The 12,613-nt window shown below is 44.8% G+C and overlaps 1 protein-coding gene across 14 annotated transcripts in view; it reads left to right on the top strand.

The window, feature by feature from the left end:
* The window catches only part of STXBP5L (syntaxin binding protein 5 like), a 190,956-nt gene extending 179,451 nt beyond the window's left edge, over window positions 1-11,505 (top strand). For all 14 annotated transcript variants that reach the window (XM_015295100.4, XM_040707170.2, XM_040707164.2 and 11 more), the window contains 6 exons: window positions 701-940; window positions 2,137-2,497; window positions 3,477-3,642; window positions 6,072-6,183; window positions 6,500-6,720; window positions 7,778-11,505. In XM_015295100.4, coding sequence (XP_015150586.1) covers window positions 701-940; window positions 2,137-2,497; window positions 3,477-3,642; window positions 6,072-6,183; window positions 6,500-6,720; window positions 7,778-7,819 — 1,142 coding nt within the window. In that variant the 3' untranslated portion in view covers window positions 7,820-11,505. The remainder of the gene's footprint in view (window positions 1-700; window positions 941-2,136; window positions 2,498-3,476; window positions 3,643-6,071; window positions 6,184-6,499; window positions 6,721-7,777) is intronic.
* The last annotated feature ends 1,108 nt before the right edge of the window (window positions 11,506-12,613 follow it).

The raw sequence follows: 12,613 nt of genomic DNA, 5'->3' as shown, positions 1-12,613 counted from the left end.
TCAGGGTCTCCGTCAGTGTGGCTCTGTCTCCACCTTGCTCTCACTGTTGTCTGCTAAAGTTTAGGCAGAAGGATGAACCCATTGGTGCCAGCTCACCATGCAGCTGTCATCGAGGGCACAAAGCAGGTTTTCCATCTCAGTGCCTGGAGAGCCTGAGCTGAAGTGTGCCCTGAGACATCTCAGCTGCCGGGATAGTTTAGTGATGTGTGTCTTTCCCCAAAGAGCTTGACAATATACAGCAGCTGTGAACTTAGTGCTCTTGCTTCCTGGTTGTGGGAAAAGGAGCGGAGCAAAGAACATGTGTTCTGAGGTTGGAAATGGCTTCTCCCTTTGTGTCCTACAGCGATGAGATACATGGATTAATATTAAATGCATTGGTAGCAGATGGGTCTAAAATTATTTCATGCTATTTAGAACAAGTCCTTTGAGCTAAGGCTGTTGTAAACTCTAATTAGTCTATGCTAATCTTCATAATAAGCAGCTATTTCTAATGCAGATCTAACTGATGAGGTCTGACAGCATTTTCCACGCTTATTTATACTCCGGCAGGAAGCTGGTGCGGTGCTAGTATCACAGTGTCTTCCTAGGTTGTGAAAATACTGTGTTTTCAGTGCCCTGCAGGGAGACTGTATTTGTTTCAGGCCTCTACCTGCTCTCAGGTTACCAGCTTATGCCTGTTCAATTGTATTTATTTATACAGAAAACCGGGAAAACTCCTTCAGCCGTTCCCGAAGCTCCAGCGTGTCGAGTATCGACAGGGACTCTAAGGAGGCCATCACAGCCTTGTACTTCATGGAGTCCTTTGCCCGAAAGAATGACTCTGCTGTCTCCCCATGCCTCTGGGTTGGAACGGGCCTTGGTATGGTCTTAATCCTCTCTCTTAACCTGCCTGCCAGTGACGACTTACGGCAGTCAGAGCCAGTCATGGTGTCACCGAGTGGTAAGAGTGCAGCCTTTTTTGTGTTTGTTATCCATCTTGGGACAATGGGAGAAAAACTGCATGATTTTATGTGGCCTTTTTTTGCCAGAAAATTGTCAAGAAATGTATTAAGTACTAGTCATTCACTACACAGATATTAGAAAGAAGTCCTTTACTGTGAGGATGGTGAGACACTGGAACAGGTTGCCCAGTGAGGCTGTGGATGCCCCTGGAAGCATTCAAGGCTGGGCTGGATGGGGCTTTGAGCAACCTGGTCTAGGGGGAGGTGTCTCTGCCTATAGCAGTGGTTTGGAACTAGGTGATCTTGAAGGTCCCTTCTAACCCAAACCATTCTATGATTCTATAATTAAGGGCACACGAGTACAAAGAGATGCCTGTGAGAAACCCACAGCTTCACAAACTGAGGCACTTTAGTTGTGTTAATCTTGAAGTTTACCCTACACCTTGAGCAAAGTCACATTTATTTCTTGTGAGGACAGGGAAACTAGCAGGGATCTTTCATATTGGGAAAATGCAGTCCTGCGTGCTGCTCTGATGCTATCCTATCTGGGATGCTGTGAACAGTTTGGCTGTCTTTCCTGTCAGAAGGCTGCAGAGAAGCAGAAGGGAGCTCAGGAAAGGAAACACAAATGTTGGCAGGTTGATGTACCAGGAGAGATCTTTGGCTGAGTGAGTGACAGATGGCAGAGCAGAGACAGAAGGCTGAGAGAGGTCAGGGCTAAGAGGCAGGATGTGCTTGTTGTGTTGTGAGTAAAATAATGTCAGAAAACAGGGTGACACAGGAGTAGTGGTAGGCCCCCCACTCTTTTATTTAGAAAAACAACACTGGATGGACACCAGACTAAGGGTAGCAGTTTTACTCAGTGGGGAATAAATAATCCTACCGATAAATTAAAAAGAAAACAAAAAAGAAGGGGTAAAAAAAGCAGTCTATCCTTATGGTATTCAGTAGCATGTGTTATATAGGTTATTTGACATGGTCTGCCTGAGACCTTTCAATAGTGACAGCCTATGTGTTCACTTTCCTGTGTGGTCAGGAAGAACTGAGCAAGGAAGACTTGTCACCCTGGCTAGATACATGCATTTTCTGTATTTACAAAGCAAAAGTCGGGTGTCACCCTTGCCATGCATCCACTGTGCTGACAACCAGTTAAATTGTGGTGCCAATGCCAGTGAGAGAGGATTGTATTTTGCAGGCACAGTTCTGACACTGAAAGGAGCCGTGCTGACCTTCGCGTGCCTGGACTGCACGGGGACATTGATACATCCACCGTATGAAGTATGGAGGGACCCACACAGTGCTGATGATGGTGAAAAAACAAGGAAAAGAAAACTTGTCATGCATTCCCCTTCCTCCTCCCAGGATATGGGTGATCATCAATTTGCAGTCATTTGTTCAGAAAAACAAGCCAAAGTCTTCTCATTGCCTTCCCAAACATGTCTTTATGTCCACAACATCACCGAAACGTCCTTTTTATTGCAAGCAGATGTGGTCACCCTCTGTAACAGCGTCTGTCTGGCGTGCTTTTGTGCCAATGGGCACATCATGACACTGAGGTACTTATCTAACTAATCTCATGGCAAAACTAAGCAAAGAGGTGGCACGGTGCCATCGCGTTCCACTTGCATTTGCTGCGGTGTGCTTACATGGTTGATGCTCTGCATTAGCTCCCCGATAGATGCATTTAGTGCACGTTTTATATACAAGTAATTGCTCCTCTGGGAGCATTGCCTTGCCCGCGGCCATAACTGTTCCTTGGCTTGCCTCCTCATGGGGGGTTAAGGCAGTGGAACAGCAAAACAAGCTCCTCTATTTCATAGCAGCTCCCCCATGATGACAGCTAATGGTTGATGACTTATAACTGGCATAAAACTTATAATTTTTTTCAGTTACTGTAGATCAGGTATAGAGCATAAAGAATAACTCAGGCGTAGAAATGGTACTTTTTATCTGGTGCGAAGGGTCCAGTCCCATTTCAGATTTTTGCACTCAGGGCACCTAGTTTCTCTTCCTTGCCATTGCCCCGCTGAGCTGACTGCACAGCATCACTGCAGTTTTGCCCCCACATCCCCACATCACCGCTTCCCTGGTTGCGCCATTTAAATCTGGGCCAGTGCCATCCTGCTGTACAGCCAATGAGCTGAAGCAGGAGAAGCTGGAGGAGAGCAGAGGGGTTGCTGGAGCCTTTGCTCACAATGTGCAAACAGGGCTCTGCCACGTGCCCAGCAGTGGCTAGAGGCAGGCCTCAACCTGCATGCTGCCCAGCCACATGGCACAAGCCGTGCTGTGTAGCGGGCACGTCCCACATGGCAGGAGCTGAGCTTTGAGGCAGGGCAGCTGAAACTCCTCCCTGCAGGGAAGCGAAGTAGAAGGGAAGGCACTGTGTGGATGGCAGATGTTTTCAGCTTAGAGCTGCTCTTCAACTCGTCCAGTTACGAAAAACATGAAGTTACACATCGGTTTAAAATGCAGCCATCGAGCAGATTTACCTCATGTGGCAATTGGTGACTAACCCAAGTCTCTGCTTCTCTTCAGCTTGCCCAGCCTTCGCCCACTGCTGGACATCAACTATCTGCCCGTAACGGATATGAGGATAGCGCGGACCTTTTGTTTCAGTAACGAAGGGCAGGCTTTGTACCTCAGCTCTCCCACCGAGATCCAGCGCCTCACCTACAGCCAGGAGATGTGCGATAACCTTCAGGTAGGAATCACGTCCTTACTTCGCACTGTCTCTGGGAGGGCTGGAGGCCTGAGCACTGAGCCGTGCAAGTGTGAATTGCCACCTTTGCTGCTAGATTTCTCAAAGTAGTTGTTTTACCAGGCTGTGATTTCTAGTCAAAAGCAAGTCACTCTGCCATTGCCAGAGATGGTAATTCGTTGCTCAATGGAAAACCTGGAAGTCGGTGAAAAGAAAGAGTATTTTAGTTAATTTCTAGCAGTTTAAGTGACCTCAAGGACGTGTTCCTTTATATTTGCCTTTCTGTCAAAGCAGTGCAGAGAGAGGTCAGCTGCTCTGTTGCTGTTTGGTCTTTTTTGTGCTGCTGTCACGGTGCTCCTGTGCCCCGATGACTGGCCCGTGTCTGCAGCCTGCCCTCACCTAATTGCAGTCTTTGCTGGCTCTGTATGGAGCCAGATTTACACCCAAATGGGACTCTTCGCAGCCTGCTTCTCTCAAAGCCTGCCCATACAAGAGACCAACTGTTAAAAGTGACTGAAGGGAAAGAAGGGGAAGTTACACATTCAGAGCAGCCATAGCAGTACATACCAGCATGAGTCCAATGCATGGAAACTGCCACCATGAAAATATGCATTCCTTCCCATCATTTATTTTTCAGATTTTAACTCTAAAAATGCCTTAATACCTACAGCTTCCAGTAGATGGGTGGGAACATGAGACAAACAGGTGCTGATAGTATCAAAAAATACACTCTGTTTTAATGTATTTTTAATTATTTACCATCATTTTCACTCCACTGATCAGTACACCTCTCCTTCCCCACGAGGAGGGCATCTCCCACTGTACATTAAAACACAGTAGCTACAGAAATGGTCTAATTAAAATAATTTATTTTGAGCAAAGCTCTTTACAGTGTTAGGTTTGCCTTTTTATAATGAAAATGCAAATTAAAATGTCATTTACTGAAGAGGAGGAATTGTGAGAGGTTACGGGGAGAAGCACAAGGAAATAAAATAAAAAATAAGAAGGTGAACAAGTTCTAAGTTATATAATTAGCACTGAGCTAGGATAGAAATTCAGAAGAAATAGTCCTGCCAGCACTTATTGTCCCCTAGGGAATAATGTGTGCTGTGCTGCTTGAATCACATCACAGCGGTGTCTGTCTCAGGTCTGAAGGGGTGAGCATTGCATACAAGCTTTTGCACATTGGAAAATAGACCATTGTGCAGGGAACCAATTTTGAAATTATCAAAAGGTTTGCTCAGTGCATCTGGGAAGGTGGATTTATAAGCAAGAGGCTGTTGTAAGCTAGGCTGTTAGTAACCTTAACAGCGTCGTGCAGCAACAAAATGGAAACAGCCCTTGCTTCTCTGTACTGCTGAACTACAGCCGCTTCTACCCTGGCTTTTGTCCATAAGAGGACACGAAGGCCTTGCACAGCCATTATCCCAGTACAAAAAGCAGATGACCAGGTATCACCTGCTACCCAGGAAAACAAGGCGAGCTTCGTGAGAGCGGCCACTCAGGCTCAAAAGGCTGCAGTAATTTTTCTCCCTGGATCAGGTGACGGTGCAGGGGAGCAGTGAGTGTGAGTCACAGCTTTGTCATTGGCACTCAGCTTCCCAGGAGCCGAGCGCTTTGAGCAGCACAACAGCTGGATGTGCCTGCTGAGGCTCAGATGAGCAAACACACAGCAGAGCAGCAGGGCAGCAACTGTTCTCATTGCACAGCCTCGCTGGTTTTAAACACTAATGGGACTGCGTGCTTTCTGTATCAGTTTAGTTCTGGAGATCCAACTTTTCCTCATACTGCTGCGAATGAAGCTGAGACTGAGATTTGCCTGGCCCTAATTCAGTTCACCTACTCTGAAATTTCAGTTTCCACGGCAGTGCTTTCAGACACTGCCTGATGGCGCTGCCAAAACGTACAGTAACAATGAACTGGAGAGGGGTGGGTTGTGGAGGGCAGTGGGTTGTAATTTAAAAAGAACAACTCTGAGCTGCTGATGAGGGCTGAGCTCAGGTGTGTTATAAAGGGAGAACAGGGTGACTGTCCTGCTAGCCTGGATAATCACTAAAGCAAAATGCATGATTCCAGACAAATTGTTTCTTCATTTATAGTGTCACCACTACTGCTTCTAAGCAAAATATAATGTTACCACTGATATTTCCATGATTTATATCGCTTAAAATGTTTTCTCTATGAACACAAGACCGGGCAGGGAAAACCAAGTCCTTTTAAAAGCATTACCCAATCTAGTTAGCCCCAGTATTCACCTGTCATAAAACACAACTGTTAAGTACTGATTTTGTTCTTCATACGACAGACTCTTTTAAAATGACTTGACTAGATCCAGTGCATTTGGCTCCTTAAGCTCATGCACATGAAACAACCCCCCCGGACCTGCTTCCATCTCACTAATTTTTCATGTGATTTTTGTCTGACTTTGCTAGGACATGCTTGGGGATTTGTTTACTCCCGTGGAAACACCAGAAGCCCAAAACAGAGGCTTTCTTAAAGGGCTTTTTGGAGGAAGTGGACAAGCTTTTGACAGAGAGGAGCTTTGTAAGTGATCCTTCTTTTTCTTCCATAAATTAATACGTGTGATTGCCTGCCCTGGTCATCTAGGATACACAGAAGATTTATTTTAATGACAAAAAAAAAAGAGGACAACATGAGGAAAGGGCAGACTTCTCAGTTGCCCTATCTGTGATTCCTTCATGGCAGCAGCTTCCTTTGACCAATAGAAAGGCTGGGGGTATGGCTGCATTGCAGATGTGAAAGTACAGAGAGCAAAGTCCTCCACACGTGCCATCTGCAGTAAGGTGGCATCGAGGACCACAGCCTCTCACTCCCCTCTGTTTCTATTTCTCCTTTGCAGTTGGTGAGGCCACGGCAGGAAAAGCCTCTCGCAGTCTCGCCCAGCACATCCCTGGATCAGGTGGAATTGAAGGCGTGAGAGGAGCCGCAGGAGGAGTCATTGGGGACTTGACTCGTGCTCGCATTGCCCTTGATGAGAGAGGACAGAAACTGGGAGAGCTGGATGAAAGGACCGCGAGCATGATGGCCAGTGCAGAGGCTTTTTCCAAACATGCACATGAGGTAAGAGCCCTGGCATCATACACTCAGATCTAAAGATCACCGACCCTGCAGCTGAGCCTTTGCTTCCCTTCAGGAAAGTCAAGTGCTGTTCTCCACATTCACACGGTCGTGTTGTTTGAGGTGTGCTCACATTAACTTGCATTTTTCCTTCCCCCACCTCCACACAATGGAAAATCTCCAAAGACACTTCCATTGCACAACTCTCTCTCGTTTCCATAATTTAGAACAAGGTACTTCTCATCTCACAATTTTTTTTCACTAATTCATACTGACTGGTCTTTTTTTTTAAGCCGCTCTGTCCAGCAGATCTATGCAGTAGGGCAGAATGCAGGTAGGTGGTTGTGTACATGGGGGCATTTACAGATCTTACTAGGAAGATGAGGAGGAAACCTCTGGTACAGCGCTGTGATACAGTTGTAAAGAATAGGGCTGGGTGGGATAGGCACCTTCTGTGCTTAGAGTCATAAATAGAAAGCTCTTCCAGCCCTAAGCTGGGAATCAGTTAATGTGATTTTTTATTATTATTTTTATGATAAAGCAAGGTTAAGGAATACTCCCTCCAGACGCATGTTTTTCAGTTAACTGTACAACAGTTAGGAGGAGGAATCTTTTAATGAATAGAACTAACAGGTAAGTAATTACTTTTTTAAAAGCATTTAGCAATTACGAAATTAAATATTAAAAACAAGATTTCAGTGAAATGAAGACCTAGTGACAATGTTGGCAAGAAAAATGGCTTCAAGCTGCGCCAGGGGAGGTTCAGGCTGGACATTAGAAAATACTGCTTCTCTGAAAAGGTGGTCAGGCACTGGAATGGGCTGCCCAGGGAGCTGGTGGAGTCACCGACCCCGGAGGTGTTCAAGGAATGTTTGGACATTGTGTTGAGGGACATGGTTTAATGGGACCTATTGCTGATAGGTGGATGGTTGGACTGGGTGATCCTGTGGGTCTTTTCCAACCTTGGTGGTTCTATGATTCTATGATTCTAAGAAATGGCAATGAAGCACTTCACTACTTCCGAAGTTTGTGACGCCCTTTTTTCTCCCCATTTCTGTAGGTGATGCTGAAATACAAGGACAAAAAATGGTACCAGTTTTAAACTTATAAAGAATCTGCTTGTGGCTTTGTTCAGAACACTGCTGAGGGAAGCAACGTTCATTCCCAAACCTATCAGTCATCGGCCAGAAACAATTTTTTTCTCCTAGCAGATGTTTTCCTCTTACTATATTGGATTCATCGCAGTGGATGTCAAAGAAATTTTCCAGAACGTGAGTTGGAAAATAGAGTCATGTGGGCCTTACGGCAGCGCCTGGCTTACGTTGTAGCCAGTCTTTCCCAAAAGGAACTCAACCATCACTGTGGCATGTAGCTTTTCAGAAGCTGTAGGTATGAACTGTGGGGAGTGTGTCTGGTTAAAAATATTCTGTACAAACTCGAATGTTAATGCACTTAGAAAACTTTGCATGGTTAATTGACATCTTAAAAAAAAAAAAGAGAGAAAAAAAGTAAAAGAAAAAAGAAAAAAAAAGAAAAAAAAAGAAAAAAAAAAAAAGCATGTTGTGACCGAAGAAAAATGGGATTAATTTATATTGAGCAAAAAAAAAAAAAAAAAAAGTAAATGGCAAAAATCTTTATTTTTTAAAAATGAGACTACAAAAAGCCAGTACATTTCCAGCATGTTTGCTACTGTTCTCAACATAAAAATGAGTTGAGCTGCATTTTCTTATCTGCTACTCATTTCCCTTGAAAAACCTTGCTTGAAATCAGTGCTGTTCAACTCCTCCCGGGAGAATAAATAACTTCAAAAGCCTGTGTCCAAAACTTACAGATGTTACTGCTCACAGCAGTAAGAGCTCAAGATGGGCCAGAGGAAGAGCATGAAAAACAGTTGTTACAATATGGCACTGAATTGGCATGTACAGAAAATGACACCACAGGTGTGTGGCAATTGATTCTCTGCTCACACCGCAGAAAGTAATTTGCTTCTGCTTCTGAGTGGCTTTGTTTGGTTTCTGCAGTGCACTACATAACGCTCTCCAAGTTCTCCAGCCTGCAGAGACAGAAGGGAACAGTAGGTCAAACCCATCACTTATTTATACGGATGGATTCTGAGTTTATAGGTACAGTACAGTGCCACACAGGTGAACGGTTAAGTTAGAAATTGTTCCAAGATTGCCTTGGAACCAAGGCTCTGAAGACTTGTTTTCATGTACCTGGACAGAGCTCCAAATTAGAAAAGGAAGGAGAGGAAGAGGCAGAAAAGCAGCAGGTGGAAAATTTTATAGTTTTCTATATAGGAGAAATGGAGGCTGTTCCTTCAGGGAGTCCTGACTGACACTGATGCAAACAGTCAGCGTTGCCATCATAACTAGAGCTTAACTTCACTGCGTTCCTATCATACCCATGTTCAGATTCTCTGTCTCAAAGATGCCTTTCCTCGATCTTTTGCTTTCTTAACATAAAACAGAAAATGGTACAGGCTAGAAATCTGGCTTCGCTATCAGCCCAGCTACGCAAGTTAAAGGGATGGAACAGACCTGAGGTGTTAAGTTTTAAATTCATAGTGGAGCCCAAGAGTTGTGTGCTTCACAGCACTTTTGTGTTTCTCTGGGGGCAAAATCAAAAGAAGAACCCTGCCTGGTCTGGCTCCTCTGGGAAGGAGGCCAGGCGGGCTCTTCTCTGTCACAAGGACTGGACTGTAATTGCGAGAACAGTAGAAACTTGGTTGGAAGAGGGTCGAAGCCTAATGCCTGAGGTTCTGATGAGAGTTATGGAACTGAAGTCTTACGTGACCCACAGGATGTCTGTGCAGTAAGTGTTCGAGGAAAGAGAAAACTCCCTGCTCTGATGCCAATATGAACTGGGCTGGGAAGATCCTTCCAGTGACCCCATCACAGAGCTGGCTGCTTCCCTATGAGAAGTATCACCGTAACCAGGTATCTGGAGTGAGAAATAACAACACTACCACAGTCATTCTCTCTTCTGTTTCAATGCACATTCACTCTGCTCGTGCACTAGCCTATACCCAAAAGCCACTACTTAGTCTCTGGGCAACAAAACCTTTTTGTGCAGATCATTCTGAACCCTCCAACCAACCTGATAGGCTTAATTCTTTTTTCCTTCTTTGCTCTTATGGAGAAGTTGGGGAGTCTGCATCAGTATTAGGATACCAACCAGAGATGGTTCTGTACCCATCCCTACACTTACTTATGCCCTAAGGTGGTGCAAGTGAAAAGGCCTTTGCCAGTTCAAGTGTGACACCTGTACATCCATGTTTTCCACTATGCTTAATAGTGGAATTAATTACATATTTATTTACCAATTAATAGCTTCCACTATTAATTGGTGTAATTGGCCCTTAAGAAATCAGCCAGGTGAATGCTGGCACATCGTGACACGGCAGCGAGCAGTGCTGTGTGAGCCTTCTGCACGTTGCACCTCATGTGGGTGCTCACAGTGCAAAGCTCCCCTTGGCTTTGATGTCAGCAGTCCCTCCAGGCTGGAGCAGGACTCTGCTCGCTTGTTGGAGGACCTAGTGTAAAAACTGAGTAATGACCTTTAACTGCTAATAACCACAGCATGCCCAGAGAAAAAAAGTGTCTTCAGCAAGTCATGTGTGCAATGTCAGACTTCACTGACAGGGGCAGCCACCACTCTCTGTCTTAACAGCAGGGAAAAACCTGCCGCAGACTTCCATCTGATGCAACAGAAGAATTAGAATTTAGCATCCCTCAAACTTAGGGTTTTTGATAAGAAACTTCCAAGCAGCTTTTCTCCAGTACTCCCCATTGGGTCACAGCTGTATCTCGCTTTCCGCTCTTACGTACTTTCAGTATTTCCAGACAGTTACAGATCCCTATTTCTGTTACGTTCGCCACTCGTGACTAGAATTATCAATTTTCTTGTAGGCTGTAGAGATCTAAAAAGTTGTATATGTTTGTATATAGAACTATTCTATATATAAAATATATATATGTAATGTATATGTTGTATAAGTTTGGTAGTGCACACTGTTAAATGCTTTCTATTGAGATTTATCATGTATGTGAAAAAAAAAAAACTTCACTTAAAAACGTCAATGAGGGAGGAAGAGCTCTTGCCTGGTTATTTATTGTGAAATGAGGGGGAGTGGGGGATAGTTGAAAGGCCGGACCTGAGCGCTGCTGCACGTGATGGTGACGGCGGCGAAGACGCAGCGCTCAGAGCCTCGTGTGGTGTGCTGCAATGAAGGATGCTGTCCCTGTGCACTGAAATCGCGTGCTTTCACCTTCCCTCTAAGAGCACCACCTACACCTCGAGGTATCTCCAACAGTGTAATCCTCAGTTGCAATAGACCAGAACGCCTGGAAATATTTGTTCCATGTAAAATGCTTTTGTTCACCTGAATGCCCTTCTCACTCCCAGTCTTTGCAGGAGCGCCCTCTCACAGCCACGTCCCCAACCCCGATGCATCCAGCAGCAGCACCCATACGTCTGGGTTCGACCAGTTGTGTTCACCTGTATTCATAGAGATGCGTATAGACTGAACATGCAGAGAAAATACACAAAATGAGGTTATTTGTATGTATCAGAGTAGGCAGGCCTGCAGTGAAGCACAGGCTATTTTGTTAAAAAAGCAAATTCATCCCGTGGAGTGTTAATTTAAGCTTCAAACGCTGAGTGAAGACGAGCTGAAGGAAAAAGTGAGAATTGGGTTTTGCTTCGTATAATTACTGTTTTATAAATGATTTTTTTTTCCCCACAGTTCTCCAATCCACATTAAAAATCCCCTGTATTACCACTATACCTTCCTACGTGAGTGTTTGACAGATATTCTGTTTGCTGCACATGTTGTGTAAAATTATCATGTATAGAGGTCCTCTGAAACAGTTTACAAAGCCCTTTTACGAAAGCCATTTTACAGCAGAATGTCTTATAAGGAAGATATGCGTACAAAAGCAGTTCAGTTTGTTTTTTTCAGGACACAGTTTAAAAAGTGAAGAAAATGCTGCAGCTTGGATCAAAGTGGTGTTACACCTCAGGGCTCCTCCATTTATGAACCAGGTGTATCGCAACGGAAGCAAAAAGCCCACGTTCGTTTAGTTACGCCCTTTAGTATCCTGACACATCATTTTCTGTAACCTAAAGGTGAATTCAAGCACAGAGTATTTCAGTATGGAATGGTTTTTTGCCTTGGCGTGGGCTTGGTATCAACACTCTCTCTCTCATTAAGGAGCCACACGTGGCCATTTGGAGTCAGCGCTTCATCTCGGTGTGAGCGATAGGCACGTAAACCCATGTTTCCATTCATGTGTTTCGTTCTGTGATTAAATCAGCAGCTCAAACATTGTACTTTTTTAGGCAGCGACCCGTGATTCAGTGTCATTTCGCTGGGAACAGTCTGTGTGGGTTTAACAGTCATCACTTCCATCGCAGAAGGAGGGCAGAGCTGGGGTGAGCCACACGCACTGAGCTAACCCCATCCTGTTCCCATGGGTATCCCAGGGCAGCTCCACAGTAGGAAACCTGCAGCAGCTTTAACTGAAGCTGTTTTGAGTTCCCAATTTAGGAGAAAGAAAAATAAAAAAGAGGGAAAGAAAATAAAGGAAAGAATTGCCACCTAGTTGGTGTGGGTCTCTTCTTTTTCAACTGGTACTCCTAGATTCTTTGTAGTAGTTCAAAAGATGAGGGGCTTGCGTAGAACATTTGGATGGAGTTTACACTGCTCACTTAGGAGCACAATCCCACAGCAGCTGTTGCTGAGACCAGGATGGTCACATCCATCTCTGACAGCAAAAATGGAGGCACAGCCTGAACCCAGGCAATGCTCCCGTGCTTTACAAGTTGCTCATAACACCCATGCCTGGGAGTATTAGCCCCACTTATGGACTTCTCAGTGCCCTTCCTGTTGCTT

Source organism: Gallus gallus, chromosome 1 (assembly GCF_016699485.2).
Source record: "Gallus gallus isolate bGalGal1 chromosome 1, bGalGal1.mat.broiler.GRCg7b, whole genome shotgun sequence".
NCBI classification, from domain to species: Eukaryota; Metazoa; Chordata; class Aves; order Galliformes; family Phasianidae; genus Gallus; species Gallus gallus.
This window is presented reverse-complemented; position numbering and strand designations above follow the sequence as displayed.